This window comes from Rhinoderma darwinii, chromosome 5 (assembly GCF_050947455.1).
Source record: "Rhinoderma darwinii isolate aRhiDar2 chromosome 5, aRhiDar2.hap1, whole genome shotgun sequence".
Lineage (NCBI taxonomy): Eukaryota > Metazoa > Chordata > Amphibia > Anura > Rhinodermatidae > Rhinoderma > Rhinoderma darwinii.
The window spans coordinates 35,149,658-35,169,700 of record NC_134691.1 but is presented as its reverse complement, the minus strand read 5'-3'; the positions used below and the strand labels follow the sequence as shown (position 1 = coordinate 35,169,700).

General features: G+C 41.7%; 1 protein-coding gene across 1 annotated transcript in view; it reads left to right on the top strand.

Moving 5' to 3' along the window:
- Positions 1-20,043, top strand: part of PKHD1L1 (PKHD1 like 1) — a 134,504-nt gene that overhangs the window by 94,996 nt on the left and 19,465 nt on the right. Inside the window, exons 42-55 of the mRNA XM_075825819.1 lie at positions 4,081-4,240; positions 7,047-7,206; positions 8,260-8,348; positions 10,858-11,003; positions 11,117-11,246; positions 11,336-11,454; positions 11,741-11,870; positions 13,512-13,685; positions 14,392-14,495; positions 14,894-15,020; positions 15,721-15,842; positions 16,403-16,493; positions 18,471-18,619; positions 18,828-18,950. Coding sequence (XP_075681934.1) covers positions 4,081-4,240; positions 7,047-7,206; positions 8,260-8,348; positions 10,858-11,003; positions 11,117-11,246; positions 11,336-11,454; positions 11,741-11,870; positions 13,512-13,685; positions 14,392-14,495; positions 14,894-15,020; positions 15,721-15,842; positions 16,403-16,493; positions 18,471-18,619; positions 18,828-18,950 — 1,824 coding nt within the window. The remainder of the gene's footprint in view (positions 1-4,080; positions 4,241-7,046; positions 7,207-8,259; positions 8,349-10,857; positions 11,004-11,116; positions 11,247-11,335; positions 11,455-11,740; positions 11,871-13,511; positions 13,686-14,391; positions 14,496-14,893; positions 15,021-15,720; positions 15,843-16,402; positions 16,494-18,470; positions 18,620-18,827; positions 18,951-20,043) is intronic.

The window sequence follows — 20,043 nt, the reverse complement described above, 5'->3', positions numbered from 1 at the left end:
AGAAGGACAGATCAATCTCCAACTTCTTACAGAAGGCTCTCCAAAACAAAGAAACAAATTGTACCCCTCTGTCCGAAAAAATATTGACAGGGACCCCATGGAGACGGAGGATGTGTTTGACAAACAAGGTAGCTAAAGTCTTGGCGTTGGGTAGTTTCTTGAGGGGCACAAAGTGGCACATCTTACTGAAGCGGTCTACTACCACCCACACCACCGACTTGCCTTGGGATGGAGGCAAATCGGTGATAAAATCCATGGAGATATGTGTCCAAGGTCTCTGGGGAATGGGCAACGAACGTAGTAAGCCCGCTGGTCGGGACCTGGGAGTCTTGCACCTAGCATAAACCTCACAAGCGGCGACGTAGGCCTTAACGTCTTTAGGCAACCCAGGCCACCAATAGTTTCTGGCAATGAGGTGTTTGGTACCCAGGATGCCTGGATGACCAGATAGTGCGGAGTCATGATTTTCCCTAAGTACCCTTAGCCGGTATTGCAGGGGAACAAACAGTTTGTCCTCAGGAAGGTTCCCAGGAGCTGAACCTTGATCAGCTGCAATTTCAGAGACTAAATCAGAATCAATAGAAGAAATGATTATACCGGGAGGCAAAATACAAGCAGGATCTTCCTCCGAAGGAGGGCTGGCCATGAAGCTACGCGACAGTGCATCGGCCTTAATATTTTTAGACCCAGCCCTATAGGTAACCAAAAAGTTGAATCTGGTAAAAAATAGCGCCCATCGAGCTTGTCTCGGGTTTAGCCTCCGGGCAGATTATAGGAAAACCAGATTCTTGTGGTCGGTAAGGACCGTTACCTGGTGCCTAGCCCCCTCCAGGAAGTGGCGCCACTCTTCAAATGCCCATTTAATGGCTAAGAGTTCGCGGTTGCCAATATCATAGTTACTCTCAGTGGGCGAAAACTTCCTGGAGAAGTAGGCACAGGGGCGGAGATGGGTGAGGGACCTGGTACCCTGGGACAAGACAGCCCCCACTCCCACCTCGGATGCGTCAACTTCCACGATAAATGGCTCCATTTGGTTGGGCTGAACCAGCACCGGGGCCGAGATAAAGCACTTCTTAAGGACCTCAAAAGCCTGGACAGCCTCTGGAGACCAGTGGAGGAGATCAGCACCTTTGCGAGTGAGGTCCGTAAGAGGCTTAGCGATGACAGAGAAGTTAGCAATGAATCTCCTGTAATAATTAGCGAACCCCAAAAAACACTGTAACGCCTTCAGGGAGGCAGGTTGGACCCATTCCGCCACAGCCTGAACCTTGGCGGGGTCCATGCGGAATTCATGAGGAGTGAGGATTTGACCCAAAAATGGTATCTCCTGTACCCCAAACACACATTTTTCACTTTTTGCAAACAGTTTGTTTTCCCGAAGGACCTGGAGCACCTTCCTGACATGCTCAATGTGGGAGGGCCAGTCCTTGGAAAACACCAGTATGTCATCAAGGTACACTACAAGAAATATCCCCAGGTAATCTCTCAAAATCTCATTTATGAAATTCTGGAAGACCGCCGGCGCATTACACAACCCAAAGGGTATGACGAGGTATTCGAAATGACCTTCGGGCGTGTTAAACACAGTCTTCCACTCATCCCCCTCTTTGATGCGGATAAGGTTATACGCCCCCCGTAGATCAAACTTAGGGAACCATTGGGCCCCCTGAACCTGATTAAAGAGATCAGGAATCAAAGGAAGGGGATACTGGTTCCTTACAGTGACCTTATTCAGGTTACGGTAGTCAATGCATGGCCTAAGACCACCATCCTTCTTCCCTACGAAGAAGAAGCCAGCACCTACCGGAGAAGTAGAGGGGCGAATGTAACCCTTGTCCAGGCATTCCTGGATATACTCTCTCATTGCTTCACGTTCGGGACAAGAAAGATTAAATATCCTACCCTTAGGAAGCTTAGCTCCTGGTACCAATTCGATAGCGCAATCGTATTCTCTATGAGGAGGTAACACTTCGGAGTCCTCCTTAGAGAAAACATCAGCGAAGTCCCGAACAAACTCAGATGGCGTGTTCACCTCCTCAGGGGGAGAAATAGAATTAACAGAAAAACATGACGTCAAGCATTCATTACCCCATTTGGTAAGATCCCCAGTATTCCAGTCAAACGTGGGATTATGCAACTGCAACCAGGGAAGGCCTAAAACCAAATCGGACGATAATCCCTGCATCAACAGTACAGAGCACTGCTCCAAATGCATGGAGCCAACAAGGAGTTCAAAAACAGGGGTATGCTGTGTAAAATAACCATTAGCAAGAGGAGTGGAGTCGATACCCACTACCGGGACAGGTTTAGGCAAATCAATCAAAGGCATAGCAAGAGACATAGCAAATTCCACAGACATGATATTAGCAGAAGACCCTGAATCCACGAAGGCACTGCCGGTAGCAGACCTACCACCAAAAGAGACCTGAAAGGGAAGCAAGATCTTATTACGTTTCATATTTACGGGAAATACCTGTGCGCCCAAGTGACCTCCCCGATGATCACTTAGGCGCGGAAGTTCTCCGGCTGCATTCTTACGCTTAGGACAGTTGTTCACTTGATGCTTGTCATCCCCACAGTAGAAGCAGAGACCATTCTTGCTGCGGAAATCTCTGCGTTGTTGGGGGGACACGAAGGCCCCGAGTTGCATAGGTATCTCTGAGTCTTCCGGGGAAGAACGAAGCAACGGAACCTCGGGAGGCATCATGGGGGAGTCGGAGGAGAGAACACATAAACGTTCGCGTTGTCGTTCCCTGAGACGTCGGTCAAGTCGTACCGCTAAAGCCATAACCTGGTCTAGGGAGTCAGAAGAGGGATAGCCAACTAGCAGGTCTTTCAGGGCATTCGACAGACCCAACCTAAACTGGCACTTTAAGGCAGGGTCATTCCACCGAGAAGCTACGCACCACTTCCTAAAGTCAGAACAATACTCCTCAACAGGTCTCTTACCCTGATGTAAGGTCACCAGCTGACTCTCGGCAGAGGCAGTCTTGTCAGTCTCGTCATAAATGAGTCAGAGAGCAAAAAAGAAAAGATCAACGGAGGAAAGTTCAGGGGCGTCAGAAGCCAAGGAGAAGGCCCATTCTTGGGGCCCGTCCTGGAGCCGGGACATAATTATACCCACTCGCTGGCTCTCAGAACCTGAGGAGTGGGGCTTTAAGCGAAAGTAAAGCCTGCAACTCTCCCGAAAGGAGAGAAAAGCCCTCCGGTCCCCTGAGAACCGGTCGGGCAACTTGAGGTGGGGTTCAGGAGTTGAGGTGAGGGGAACTACCAAGGTAGCATCAGGCTGGTTGACCTTCTGAGCCAGGGCCTGGACCTGTAGGGAGAGACCCTGCATTTGCTGAGCCAGGGTCTCAAGGGGGTCCATAGTAGTGTCAGGGACCAGGGTAGACTAGGTATATGGGCTTGTGATTATGTAATGATAGGGGTAGGGAAACGGACAAGTGAGCCCTAATCTACCCGCCACTCTGTCCCTGCCTACTTGCAACGACCCGCCCTAGGCGACGGGGTACAACTGGGCGGCGGTCCCTACGCTCAGTAAGTGCACGAGACAAACATACAAGGGAATATAAAGCAAAGGGAAAGGGGCAGTTGCCCACGGCAACACCGTGAGCAACAGAGTGGTGAACGAGCCAAGTCAAACCAGGAGAGCACGAGGTACCAAACGCAGAGCAGAAGAGTAGTCAGAAAGCCAGGGTCAGTATGGAGCAGGATCAAATAGTAGGAGCTGTAGCTGGGCCAGGAAACCACACGGAAAGAATCACAAGCAAGGAGGAACAGGAAAGGCAGGTATAAATAGACAGAGGGCGGGAGCTAGCTGAGTCTGGACAGGCTGCGAAAGGCTCTCCCACTCCTAAGCCTGCCAGCCTGAGTGGTGGAAGCTGGAGTCAGTCTCAGAGAGATAGACTCAGGTGAAGCCTGATTACCTCTGGAAGTTAACCCCGAAGCTGTGCCTGGCAGATCCTTTACACCTACCCAAAACAAAGCAGGAAATGAAAACGAGATAACTTGTGTTTTCAGTCACATTCCTTTGTATCTGTCATTTTCAATAACTTTTCCATATGATTGCATTATATTTAGAGTGAGGACTACGTGATGATATCCCACAACTTTACTCAAAAGCCCGACATGTTCAATATACTTGATGTGCGCAATAGATCTGAAGAGGCCTTGAGCTGGACCAATAATAGCAACGGAGACTGGTACTTTAATGATAACACAACTACACTAACATATCTAGGTATGTACATTTGTGTGATACTATTAATCAATATTACTAATTTACTATTCACTATAGAGCTTAATGACTTGGAGATCTGATGAAGATCTACATTAGGATTCTCTTTTTGCTATTAATTAGCATTAGTCCCATTTGATAACTAAGCTTTACTTAAAGGCTATGGAAACCTTTGAAGAAACTTTTTTTATAGTGTTTAGTGCAACTTTGAAATTGTTTTTTATTAAAAAAAATGTTTTACTTTTTGAGATACAGCTTCTATATATCCTGGATACATAGAAGCTGTATCTTGCGCTGAAACCCGAATCAGTAAAGTCACCAAGACTGGCGGCTTCGGTGACAGTGGGTCCTGCGTGTCTATGACACGCAGGATTCCTCTGTGATTGATCACATCTAAGTTCATAACTTAGATGTGATCGATAACAGCTATATCCTGCATGTCAGAGACACGCAGGACCCGCTGTCACTGAAACAGTCAGTCCCACTGACCTGACGGAATCAAGTTTCAGCACAAGATACAGCTTCTATGTATACATTGTTTTAGTAAAAGCAAAAAAAAAGTCTTCAAAGGTTTCCATAGCCTCAAAGTAATGCTCCAGTCAAGGGAGTACATATTATAGAGGCAAAATATTTAACTACTATAGGGTCCACACAACCTAACCATGGCTTCCCCTCTCAATAGTCACTACAAAACTAGAGGGGAGAACTGGCCAGAGGGTCATGCTGTCCTTCTCCACAAAAGATGAGGGATTTGGTGGCTTATACTGGACCCTAGATCCCTGTCTGGAGGTAATGTGTGGTGGCATGAACCAGCAACACTAGGGAACACCATTTTTATTTTTCAATGGGAATTTTTTTTATGCCTTTGGCTCCAAGTCTAACTTCTTGTAGTTTGAGTGGAAGATGAGACTCGGCTGTAGATGGAGCAGGTAGACAAAATGACTAGACATGCTACCCCTAATGATTGGTAAAAAAAAATGGCATGAAAAATGTTAGATATTTTATTAAGGACTTGCATTATAAGATGTGGGCTGACTGTCTTGATGTGTCTTCTTACACCTGCTTCTCCCTAGCATGCAAACGCTAGGTTAGCAGGAAGTAGGGGACAAATGAAAGCGAGTATGACTGCAGTACCAGACTACACAGGATTATTTGTAGTCTGTAACCATGGAGATACATAGTACTGCATAGGACCTATAGGCAGAAAAGGATATTTTTGATCAAGACTGTTTGCTGACTTTGGGAAATATTTAAAGGCTATGTACACCCTTGCATGGCATTTTTTATTTTTTTTAAAAAGGTCAGTCAGTGTGATTAGTCCAACTTTATAAATAGTTTTTATTAAAAATTATTTTTACTGTTTGAGATACTGTACAGCTGCTCTATATTGTCTATACAGAGCAGCTGTATCGTTCGCTAAATCCTGCTCCCGTCAGGTGCGTTCATAACTTAGATTTGATAAATTATAGGTGGATCCTGCTTGTCAGAGACACCCAGGACCCGCTAATACTGAACCCCTCAGGTATGCGCGACTGATGAATTCAGGTCATAGCGAAAGATACAGCTCCTCGGTATAAAGAATACAGAGCAGCTGTATCTCAAAAATAAATCAAATTTTTAATAAAAACTATTTATAAAGTTACACCAATCACACTGATTGACCTTTTTATAAAAAATAAAAAAGAGCCATTCAAAGGTGTACATAGCATTTAACTTTTCCTTTCTTTAGACAAGACAGACTTTTTCCCAATGAAACATCAAGACTACAAATATAACTGTATACATGTATACATGCCTACCCCTTACCCCAGCACTTGCAGAATGTTATGTGCAGCCTTTTAATTTGAGTCAAGGAACGCATTTGAGGCACCTTTAATGTTTAGGCTGGGTTCACACGACCTATTTTCAGGCGTATTATGCCTCGATTTACGCCTGAAAATAGGGCTACAATACGTCGGCAAACATCTGCCCATTCATTTGAATGGGTTTGCCGACGTACTGTGCAGACGACCTGTAATTTACGCGTCGTCGTTTGACAGCTGTCAAACGACGACGCGTAAATTGACTGCCTCGGCAAAGAAGTGCAGGGCACTTCTTTGCAACGTAATTTGAGCCGTTCTTCATTGAAGTCAATGAAGAGCAGCTCAAGATTTACGAGCATCACAGACGCCTCGCAAAATGCGAGGAGGAGCTTTTACGTCTGAAACGAGGCAGCTGTTTTCTCCTGAAAACAGTCTGTCTTTTCAGACGTAAAAGCCTCTCATCGTGTGCACATACCCTTAGGGTGGTCTACCAATACTGTAAGGGTATGTTCACACGGCCAAATTTCAGACGTATACGAGGCGTATTATGCCTCGTTTTACGTCTGAAAATACGGCTCCAATACGTCGGCAAACATCTGCCCATTCATTTGAATGGGTTTGCCGACGTACTGTGCAGACGACCTGTTATTTACGCGTCGTCGTTTGACAGCTGTCAAACGACGACTCGTAAAAATACAGCCTCGTCAAAAGAAATGCAGGACACTTCTTTCAGACGTTTTTGGAGCTGTTTTCTCATAGACTCCAATGAAAACAGCTCCAAAAACGAGTTGGTAAAAAAATGAGTTGGTAAAAATGCGAGTTGGTAAAAAAACGTCTGAAAAGCAGGGTCTGTTTTCCCTTGAAAACAGCTCTGGATTTTCAGACGTTTTGGTTGACTACGTGTGAACATACCCTAAACCAAAATACAGAAAACCAGGGTGAAACTAGTCATTTTAAGCCTAGATGTAATTATAGAATTATAGTTGTTCTGCTTTATGCTCAAATAGTGTCTGGAAAACACAAACTTCGGAGACGTTCCGTGGCTGGGACCCTGGACACAACCATGTCAAACACCAATGTGAACCTGGTGGTCTATCAATGCTTTTATAAGGACTGCATTCCACCCCCTCCCCCAACCCAAGCCACACTCAGCCCTTCACTCCATGAGTAAGTGTCACTGAAAGGAAACTTGTAGATCACCATTTCTAATTCTCATGTTGTATCAGCAAATATCTGCAGACAAGTTATTTGTATTCAAACTATTAAGTGACATGTAAATAAACTTTGATAGGATATATGACCAGGTACCGGGCTGTATTTCATTTTTCTGTTCTCTACTTTTCCTTTCTCCTTCTATTCATTGTAAAATTATTCTTAAAGGGGTTATGCAGTTTAGAAAACCCTAGTTCCATAAACCCTATTAGGGAATTCTGAGTTAATAGATGAGTGTAAACAGTCCAGGATCCTCTGTTCAGACCAGAGCAGAAAGTATAAACTAAGAGTCTCTAGCTCTGGAGGACCTTTCCTGTCCTGAATTATACAAATGACCCATCAATGTGACTGGGCACGGTGTAGTGCTTAATTTCCCCTATGGTGGTGCTGCAGGGAAATTGTACACTTACTAACAGGTTTCTTATAGATAACAGTTGATTGCTGGGGGTCCCAGGAGGGGACACTTCAGCTTATTGTCAAGGAACCCTTCTAACAATTAGGCCATTGTCCAAAGAGGACAACTAAATAAAAAAAACAACTGTAATTATATTTAGAAACAGGTATGTTGTCAATTAAGAGCATACGTACATAGATAAAGCCAAGATGCCATGCTATAAAGCAAGGGGACACAAGTTGGGTTTCTCTGTCTTTTTTCTTCATCGGTAGTGTGATCCCAAGATTCTCTTTCCACAGGGACTCCCACATTAGCAAATAAGGGGAAAGAGGCCTACAGACCTTTTGTTCTACATGGAATGGGTAGGATGGTTAACAAGCACCAGACTGTCCTGTTATAAAGATGGTATGGTGAGATGAACCATCACCAGGATGGGGGCCCCCACTTTGCTCTTGCTGTGGGGCCCACACGCCTGAGTCCCATCTAGGTTTTCTCCTACAGCCAAGTACAATATTTTCAATGAGAGAGTGAGATATGAAATCTATAATTATAACTATGGTCATTAAACTAGCTAATATTTTTACTTGTTGTAAATATTAATCTTGTCTTTCCAGTTCATGGTCCAATCATTCCTTCTGGGAATCATCAACAGAAAACAATAATACTGTCCCGAAAGAAGGATTCAATGTTGTGATTCCAGCAGGTAACAACTTTCATTAGTTATAATTTTTCTTTATTGGGTGAATTTAGCTTGTATTTATGTTTGAGTGGTGACCTACCTTATATTATGTTTGGCCCCATGCCATAATGCCATTGTCCTTGACTAGCAATCTTTTGTCCTTCAATTATTTTTAGACCCATAAAATTGCAAAGATAAAGCTGATTAGACACTCTATCCCCAATCTTTGAAAACCAAGCTCCAGTTTGACACTTTAGTTATTCACATGTTAAGATTTGGCCTTCTATTAAGAAAGACTTGTCTATGTACTAATGAGTTTTGGAGTCAGCCGATTACAGAATACAGGTCCATTTCCATTGAGGTTTTTTATTGTTATTATTATTTATTTATTTTGGTTTTTAAAGGGAATGTGACGCTTTTTTTTTTTTTAGTTAAACAATTAGTGTATATGTGATTAAACATTGTTCTAATTTTTTTTTATTTTTTTCACGAGTCAGGAAATATTATAAATTAGATTCTAATTTATAATATTTCCCAGTGCTGGTCACTAGATGGAGCAATTCCCAAAATTGCAGCATTGCATGTGGTAAAGCAACCACATTGCTTTATGCTGCAAAATTTGAGAAAAATCCCTCGCTCTAGTGAGCTCTCAGAATCCCCCCCTCCTTTATCCTGGTTAGTGCCGGGAGAAACGAAGGGATTGAACGGTCAAACCTCCTACACTGTGTGTTGCCATTTTTTGAGCTAACACACAGTGTAGTAGGTTTACATACACTAGTAAACACACAGTAAAACACTTACATACACAGAAATAACTTACCTGCTCCAGCCGCCGCCGCTCCCTCCGGTCCGTCCGCTCCGTCTGCTACCTCCCGCTCCAAGTGCACAAGTCCGGAAGCCGCGACCGGAAGTAGTAATCTTACTAGTAGAAAACAAAGGGAGGAATCCTCCAGCTCACCTGACACAATATGAGTGTCGCTGTCTGCGCCTGGATCCTTTTCGTGTCGGCACACGTAGCAGAAGCAGAGGTAGAAAGGAAGTTGGATCCAGCGCTTTGGTAGAGGTAAAACGGAAGGAATTTCCAAGTTTAATGAGATTCTATTAAAAAGTCCATTGGAGTATGGTCCTGGTGTGTGGGTAATGGGAGGAATGATCCTGTAAAGCCTACGCGTTTCGGACGATAGCGACGTCCTTAGACTTGGCTGTAGTGTAGTCTAAGGACGTCGCTATCGTCCGAAACGCGTAGGCTTTACAGGATCATTCCTCCCATTACCCACACACCAGGACCATACTCCAATGGACTTTTTAATAGAATCTCATTAAACTTGGAAATTCCTTCCGTTTTACCTCTACCAAAGCGCTGGATCCAACTTCCTTTCTACCTCTAGTAATCTTACTGTCCGGCCGCGACTTCCGGTCCACAGGAAAATGGCGCCGGACGTCGCACAGTTCAACTTGGACTGTGTGGGAGCGGCGCATGCGCCGTTCCCACACAGACGGCGTACAGCATAGTGGATGGAACGGGCCCCGTTCGCATTCACTATGGGACTGTATGTGCCATATTCCATGTCTGTATGTGTCGTTAATCGACACATACAGAAATGGAAAAAAAAATGGCAGCCCCCATAGGGAAGAAAAAGTTCAAAAATAAAAAAAAGTAAAACACAAACACACAAATAAATATAAAAGTTTTTAATAAAACACTAAAATCAAACTGATGTAAAAAATTTTTTTTTCGTGACACTGTTCCTTTAAGATCATTTATTCCCTTTTTCGTATTTTATTCGATTTGAAGAACATACAAAAAGACCTAAACATTTAGGTGAAAATTAAATCATTAATATATGTATATATGGGTATTCCAAACATGGTGGGCATAGGATTTTGGAAAATATTTAGGATCTGCACATGTAATCAGAGTAGCGTTCACCACACAATACTAGAATGTGAGATTTATATTATGGGCTTGTCAATTCATGAAAGTGTCTACGCTGTAGATCAGTGATTCCCAACCTTATTACCGTGGGGGAACCCCTGAAAATTTTTGTCACCCAGGAAACCCCTGCTTCCATTTTTAACTCAGAGAAGCTTGGTGTAGAGCCACTTTTAATGTAGTGCTATATTCTAGTCCAAGTTTGCTGACTGCTTTGCCAAGCATCTTTGAGCACGATGAAATTTAGTCCATCCTTAGGCCCCATGCAAACAACTCTTCTATGGACGCTCCCTCAATTGTGGACGGCTACGGATGTCTTTCCGTAGCCGTCAGATCCGTATTTGAGGACAGTAAAAACTGTTACAGTCACGTGCATGAGGTCTTACTGTGTAAGGACATGTCTTCCTACTCCAATCTTTTGGGAACCCCAGTTTACAATGGACCTTAAGGCTCCAGGGGACCCTGGTTGGACAACACTGCTTTACATACTTGTGTTTTATGGTGATTGTAGCTTATAATATCTAGTCATAAACATATGAAGAGTAATACAGATGTCTTCTAGCAAGGTTTATGACTACGGTTCCTGTTGTTCTATTCTAGGCAAGTGGGTTGTAGCTGACATAGAAATCCCTTCCCTGAATAAACTCATCATTTATGGCGTCTTGGAGCTGAGAAATCTCACCGACAACTCAACTGCATCCACCTTCAAAACAACTGTGCTCAATGCTACATACATTTCCATCCAGGTGAGAAACACAATACAAATGATATCCGGTTGAAATGTTAATAAGGAAAATTGCTACACACCTAATTGCTACACACCTTGCTTCGACTTTCCTTGTTTGTTGGTTATGAGTAGGGTGGAAGATTGATAGGAGGAAAAGAGGATGACCCATTCCTAGGAGAATTACATATTATACTTAGAGGAAATCATTTAAGCCCAGAGTTACCATTGCCAGATGGACCAAACCAAGGCTCAAAAGTTTTAGGTAAACTCCAATATATAATATTATGGACATTTGAAGGCAACATGGATTTTCTAAATATAAACACCCATTCCCTCCTCTTTTCCCTGTAGGAGTTTTCGGTCAGTTGGATCTACATGGCATTCCTCGCTATGTGTATAAAGCAAAGCTCGAAAATACAGTATTAGCAGGATCCCAATCTATCACCATCACAGAGCCTGTAGACTGGAAGGTGAGTTTGATCATTCTTAGCCAAAACTTGAAAGACAAAAAGGAACACCCGGGGTGTTACTCAAGTTACAAATAAAATAGATGTAATAGTAAAGGTTGCTGTGGACATCTTACCCTTCCCGATGTTGTATACCAAGGAAAATGTAGTGTTTTATAGGGTTAAATCTTACAAAAAACAGAAAAAGAAAATATATTAATACAGTTGACATGATAAGCCTGTGAAGTATGGGGTTCCATCTGAAGGAAAATAAACTGTATCTTATCGTCACCACATCTTTCCTTACAAGGTGGGAGAGGACATTCTGATCACCACTACCAGTTATAGCGCCTGGCAGACAGAAACCAGAAACATCATCGCTGTTTCACCAGACCAGAAGACCCTCACTTTAAATGAGTCCCTCAGCTTCAACCACACTGGTAAGTGACACACTAAACATTAGTTAATATTTCAAGATGTTTAGGGGTTTGGAGCTTCCCTTTATAGTTTTTGGGTAACCTACAGACAAGCAGTGTGATCCACCAATGCCAGCTGTTACCGTGTTTCCCCGATAGTAAGACACCCCCGATTGTAAGACGTATCGGGGGTTTCAGGGGGGTCGGCTAATATAAGCCGTACCCCGAAAGTAAGACATATGTCTTACTTTCGGGGAAACACGGGGGTATTGCCGCCTCCTGCCCACTTCCGCGCCGCCCCCCTCTCCATACGTCACTGCGCCGTCCCCTGCACTTGTCAATGCCGCCTCCTGCTTAAAATACGGTAATGCACACAGTATTAACTCCTTAACGCCGAAGGACGGATATATCCGTCCTCAGCAGCTGCTAGTTCGCGCAGGAGGACGGATATATCCGTCCTGTGATGGCGCGGGTACTGAGACTGTACCCACGCGATCAGCGGCAGGAGCACGGCTGTTATACACAGCCTGGCTCCTGCTGCAACTGCCGGAATCGAAGCGCGCGCCGATTCTGGCAGTTTAACCCATTAAATGCCGCTGTCAATAGTGACAGCGGCATTTAATGTGTTTGACAGAGGGGGGAGCTCCCTCTGTCACCCGATCGGCGCCCCCGCAAACAAATCGCGGGTCGCCGTCGGGTTTCCATGACAGCCGGGGGTCTAACAAAGACCCCCAGGTCTGCCTTCAGCATCTGCCTGTTAGGCGATGCCGGAGGCATGACCTAATAGGTTGCCTGTCAGTTTTACACTGACAGGCAATAATGCTTCGGTATACTAAGTATACCAAAGCATTATATATGCGATCGGCACATCGCATAGTGAAGTCCCCTGGTGGGACTAAAAAAAAAATGTAAAACAGTTAAATAAAGTTTGTGAAAAAAAAATATATAATAATTCGACAATTTTTTTCCAATATAAGACATACCCCGAAAGTAAGACATAGTGGGGCTTTTGGGGATAAAAAGAAAGTAAGACACTGTCTTACTTTCGGGGAAACACGGTATCATCGAGGGAACTATGTTGTTAGTTTCCATTGGAAGTCAATAGACATCCATTGTTTTCAATGAATACTACAACTCCTCTACAGCCAACGGCCATGCCTGATGTGGCTCTTGCCTTTAGCTAATATAGGCACCACCCCACTGAAAATAGGATGGTGCTGACTCAAATAAAAAAGTGTGATCAACCCAATAATTTCTAATGCCAAGAATGGAATTGTATATTGTCGAAATAGTCCCTTCCAAACAAGGGACTTTTAGACCCAATTTTAAGACCCAAAATTTAGAGCCAAAATACCATGAGCCAATCAAAATGTATAAAGTTTAAATTTAGAATAGAAAAATACAAATATAATACAAAAAAATATATATATGAAGAAAATAAATTAAATATGTTGGGCTTATAATAGCAGTTATCTATAGCAGACTATAGAGGACCTGCTATATTTACAGGTAAGATATATATGTGCTATCACAGAATACAAGTACAATTAATAAACCTACCATCATTTTAACAACCATAACTATTATGTATAAGTACAAAAAACTAAGATATTATGTGTTATTCATTTATATTTTGGGGATTTTGAATTCTGTTTTTTTTTCTAGCTAATACCTATCAAGTACCAAACACAACCCTGAATTACACTCTGGCAGCTGACGTTGCTTTACTTAGTAGGAATATTAAGATCATTGGTCAGGACTACCCTGGTTGGTACAGTGAATCATTTGGAGCCCGGGTTCTTGTCAGCACATTTTCAGCCAACAATATGGATTATCGAGGTATTGTAAATTTTCCCAACGCAAATTATTAGTGTAATGATGATGCGGTGTCATAAATATCATCAAAATGAATTTTACAGCTCACATATGCATTGAGATGTATGGTATCTTGCATTGGCTAACACTAAGGGCTCGTTCACTTCCCTTGGAGAAGTTAAATGTGCAAGATCTTACCTCTGTAGTGATTAGCAGGCTCTGCAAATTTAGGCCAGGACTACACCTAGACTTTTTGTAGCTCGACAGATTGGTTTTACAAATGGAGCTACAACTTCAGTCCAAATGAATACATTGAGTTGCATGCAATCTTGTGGACTGCAGCTGTCACTCAAGAGTTAGAATTAGTGCTACAATAAGTCTAGGCGTTGCCCTGGCCTTTGACAGCACACAACCCTGAGCTCTGAAGGATGGGATGGGGAGGGTGAGGTGAAGCCTCACTGTCAGAATTGGCTTGAATTTTAATCTCATGAGAGCTAATATGGCTGACCTGACTAATAAAGCCTCTGACTGAGCCGAACACAACTAGTGAAAAATTTGTGCACTTATCCAGCGTCCATAACCAGGATCCATGCAACTTTTCTCTCTGGGAGTCACCTAGCGTCACAACTGGTGCCACCGGACACAAAGCTGACCCCATAGTAATGGGGCTGGGGAGCCGGATATATGTAAATGAGCTCTTACTAATTATTGAATGATTGTGTTTTTGAAGGTAGTGCAAGAATTAAAAACGTGGAATTTTACCACACTGGGCAGGAAGGTTACAGAGATCCCACAGACCCACGTTACTCATTGGCTTTTCTAAACCTTGGAGAGGTATGTTTTCTTGAATTTGTATTTTACTTGATTTTTGGAAAATGCAACCAATCAGAGCTCAGCTTACATTTTTTTTAAACTGCTCTGGAAAAATAAAAACTGCACTGTGATTGGTGGTTATGGCCAACAAGGACAGTTTTACTCTTAGATAGTTTTGATAAATCTGCCCCATTATCTCTTATTCTGGATCTTATCGTGGCTCAGGGACAGAGCACAGATTTTATATTCTTTTTACCCCATGGAAAGACTTCCTGCTTTGTTAATTGTCGCTCCCTGGTTAGTAATGTTTTTTATATGATCTGCCGGGTGGAATAGGGAAGGGAAATTACATCTTATGTGAAATATATGTGATTCCAAAAAATATTGTTCTTAACAAATATATATTTTGTCACTTAAAGATATCGCCAGATGAATCCTATGTTAAGGGATGTGCCTTCCACAATGGATTCTCCCCTGCAATTGGTGTGTTTTACACAAACGGACTCGACATTGATGACAACATTATTCACTTCACTGTGGGAGAAGGTAAACCATATGCGCAGGGGCATACATAGAGAACAGGGGGACCCATAGCAGAGATCAAAATGGGGACCCTTATACAGATGTGTCCTTTCTTACCTTTCCTCTTATCGCAACATATCCCGAGTTGTGTGGCATGAGATGACCAGCTTTAATAAAAACAACATGATTTTGCATTACTATGTCACGAGATGTTTATGCTACATGTGTCTGTGTGTGGCCACCCAGTGGTCGTGATGTATATTGCAGCCTGTCAAGGGTTTTGCTAGCATGTCGCGATATTGTATTGAAATGGTTCCAAGCAAAGGTAATGACACATCTGTAGTTCCCGGTTAATACTAACTAGGACAGAAGGGCCTTGTGCTTTCTAGCCCTCCCGATTCCCTTTCCATGACTCATGTGCCGATTCCTCCTCTCTTATTTGATAACAATGTAGTTCCTATGGAGAAAAGAGTCCTTCACAGGTTCTTACCACCCAATAGTAAAGGGAGTAGGACCCAACTTGACTGGGCTCTGTGGCTCCAGGGGCCCATAGCAGCCACATGTGCCACCTCTATGGTAGATATTGGCTCCAATTTGCCCCCCATTACATTTTTTTACACAATTTTCTAATGTAATGTTATTATGCCTGTGATAACTCAAAGTCTGCTGTCTTTTTTCTATGCTGAATCAATAAATGTTTAAAGTAATTTACCTTGTTTTGTAGGAATCAGGGTATGGGGAGAACGTGTAAATATAAGAAGAAATCTTGTTGCCCTTGCTATTTGGCCCGGTACATACCAAGACCGCGAGGAGATAAATAATATCCTATGGCATGCTGGAATCGAGGTTGGCTTTTTAAAAAAAATTATATTAACCTATTCAATTTAGCAGTAAAGCACTTACCAAGAATCAAGATAATACAAATAACAACTATACCTCTAATCAAGACTCAAAAAGTACTAGCGTATACAATATTAATAATTTTATAAACTCAGCTAAAATATTTTCATACCAATAATATAAAATAAATGATCCCCTGATTTAGGACTGCTCACTGTATAAATATAGCATGGGTTTCAGCTTGCTGCCCGGGAGATTGGGCAGCGGAATGGCAGGTGCCTTCCTGTCAGAGACTGCCAGGGCTCCTAGACAGAAGACAGAAGCGGTTTTCATGTCTTCTATGTACTCATTTACAGAGCGCTCAATGAGAATAGAGGCAGCGGCAGCGCCTCTATATGCAGTGCCTCTCTGTGTCCCGATGGCTGGGATTCCAAACAGTGACAATAGTGACTATAACTCGTCTGATTTCCCCTCTAATTGGGGCTGTAACATTCTACAATAAAATACATTTAATAAATTAGCTAAAAGCAAAAATCTTTAATAAGGCTGTGCTGTTTTATTGCTAGATCAGTGAAGGAGCGGACATTGTACTGCAGGACAACGTGGTTGCTGGCTTTGAAAGAGCTGGATATCGCATTGATGGGGAATCTTGCCAAAGTGAGTAATACGTCAATGAAATAATACAATAACAGAAACAAAACAATTAACATAAAACCTATAATTGTGGATTTCCTATTTTTCCAAATTCTGTTTTCCTATTATTTTTTTTGTTAGTACTATTATTATGTTGTTATTATTATTATTATTGTTGTTGATATAGTTGTTATTATTGTTGTTGTTGTTGTTGTTGTTGATGTTGTTATTATTAATAACAATTATGTTTTAAGGTGTTACAGTAACAGGAAGGGGTGGAGTTTACAATTCAAAAAATTAATATAGGAAATGAAAGTTCAAAATATATATTGTGGAATAAGATGTTAAAAAATATTTTTCCTGCAACAGACTTTTATGGCAAATTGATTCAATTACCTATAAAAGTCTTATCTGACCATTGAAATCCCCTGTGGTCCCAAGAACGAGGGTGCTTAGTCCAGGTTCCTAGAGGAGAATTGGCCATGCAAACATAATGTCACTTGCCATTGATGTAAGTTGGTGATTTGGAAACAGCCAACTGAGGCTATCTCCCTTAGACTTTAAATAAGGTCCCCGGGCTTACGTTCTTTTTTTTTTTTTTTAATTATTGGTTAGAAGTGGCCAAGTGACAGGAGATACAACAACTTTATAACTGTATTTTATTAGATATTTTGTACATTTTATAACATCGTAGATCCCTCTCTTGGTGTCACATGCAACCTTGGCTCAGTCCATAGATCTCTTTTCCCTCGTGTATATATCGTCACATGGCCAGTCCGGAAGGGATGTCAATAGTAATAAAAAGCCCATAATTAGTAATACAAATTGACAGCGATGAGCTCCTCACGTTTCGGCCACAACAGTATACATACTCAGCATTATATCTCCTGTCATGTGACCCCTCATGGCCAATAAAAAAAAAAATTAAGCTTGGAAAAAACCTTGATGAGTGAAGACGATGTGCGGCTACTTCACACCAAAAAACGGGGATCGGTCTCCTCTGAACTCAGGATTGTGATTTCCAGTGGCTGAACAAACCTGATCAGACTTTGATGTCCTATCCAGTTAATCTACCATAAAGTTCTGTCATTGAAAACCATATTTGAGGTCTTAATTATGTCTACTGGTTTGTATTATTCACAGCTCAATAATAAAACTGGATTTAGCATAAGATACATCTGGGAGAAAGGAGGTAGTCCACAGGAGCATGGGAACATATGTAGTGGGAACACCTAATATATGGATATTGCAGATTAGCTTAGAGTTCAGTACTTGGATCTATGATATTGAATGGTTTATGGTGTTCGTAAATACTAATATGTTAAAGGCTATGTACACCTTTGAAAAACTTTTTTGCTTTTTTTTTTTAAATAAAAATGTGTATCAGAGTGATTGGTGCAACTTTGTAATTAGATTTTATTAAAAATTATTTTTACTTTTTGAGATACAGCTGCTTTGTATCCTGTATATAGTGCAGCTGTATCTAGCACTGAAACCTTCATTCGTCAGGTCAGTGTGACTGACGGGTTCAATGTCAGCGGGCCTCTGACACGCAGGATACACCTGTTATCGATCAAATCTAAGTTATGAACTTAGATGTGACGGATAACAGCTGGACCCGCTGACACTGAACCCGTCAGTCCTGCTGACCTGACAGATACAGGTTTCAGCGCTAGATACAGCTGCTCTGTAATACAGGATATAAAGCAGCTGTATCTCAAAAAGTTACAATTATTTTTAATAAAATCTAATTTCAAAGTTGCACCAATTACACTGATACACATTTTTTATATAAAAAACCAACAAACTATTCAAAGGTGAACATAGCCTATATAGTGCTTCCAAAGCTGAAGCTTCTCTAAGGAATAGTGGTAAATAGATTTTACAGTGTCTTCTGGAATGGCTTATTTTCCATAAGTTACTTTATCCCACTGCCTGTCATTACAGCACATATAAAAACCCTAATACTAACTAAACTAACATAATACTAATATCCTACAGATGTCACCAATCCCAGTCAGCAGTGGTTTAACAATGAAGCCTATGGAGGGTTATATGGCATCTATATGAATGAAGATGGACTCCAGGATTGTTCACTTATAAGAGGATTTAAATTGTGGAGATGCTGGGATTATGGTATCTACATCCAGGTAATGTATAAAGACATAACTACTTAGATGTTTGTTTAGGAGAAATCCGCCTTACAGCATCTAATGTCACAGAGAGAAGATGCCATCAGTGCAGCCCAATTGCTTCAAGTCCGTAATTGATGGATGTCTGTGACATGTCAGAAGATGCTTTATTTCCCCTTTTAATGTCTTGCTAGAGATTCTTAAGCGTCTCGTGTCTTTGTTGCAGATCATATCCTCAGTGCAGATCTCTGATGTATTTCTAGCAGAAAATGGAATGGGTGTACTTACTATAATATACACACCAGCATCAGTCACTCACCAGATATCTAACAAAACTGTCCAGATTTCGGTGAGTAAGCAAACATACAATCAAATATTCGAGTTGGTTTGCCATTGACTTCTGTAGTGAATCAAAAACGCATCCATTGGCATCCATTTTTGTCAAGCTATGGTTTTCTGTTTATTGAAAAAAAAAACAAAAGAAAAAAAAAACATGTCAAACATATGTCAAAAGGATATTCTTTTTCTATTTGTTTGCCCCATAGAAATGTATTGGTATCGTATAGTATGTTTTTGTATAATTTGTCTTAAGTATTCAAATGTTTATGTCTGACAGATGACCAAATAGTTATATCAACCTTCAAAAACCATTTTTTTTAATTTTTTATTACGTAGTCACATAGGTTGAAAAAAGACACAGGTCCATCAAGTTCAACCTTTCTCAAATCATTACACGACTTTCATTGCTAGATTAATTATAACCCAATGCCATTTGTCAGTAAATAATCATCTAGACTTTTTTTAAATGCTGACATAGTATCTACCATCACTACCTCTTGGGGAAGGGCTTTCCATAGTTGGACCGCTCTAACTGTAAAGAACCCTTTTCTATATTGATGTCTGAAACGTCTTTCTTCCACACGCAATGAATGTCCACTGGTCCTTTGTAGAGTCCTTGGAATGAACAGATCATGTGCTAGTCCCCTGTATTAACCACACATTTATTTATACATGTTCATAAGATCACCTCTAAAGTGTATTTTTTCCAAGCTGAACAAGCTCAAATTCTCTAGCCTTTCATTATAAGCGACATCTCCCATCCCATTCAATAATTTAGTCCCCCGCCTTTGAACCCTCTCCAGTTCTCCTATATCCTTTCTGCAATGTGGAGCCCAAATCTGAATCCCATATTCAAAATGTGGCCGTACAAGGGATTTATACAGGGGTTAGATTAAAATAGGTCCACAATTCAGTACTGATTAACCTTTAACTATATCCATATAGCGGTCAGAGACCGATTTTTCTGATAAAGAGCTTTAAATCCGCTGCATAGAGACAGAGTTAAATGATAGTATTCTGACTGACTGCAGCCATCACTAGGGGGGGCTAGGGGGCGTATTGCATACTGTTCATACATTGAACGCAATGATAAAACAGTATGC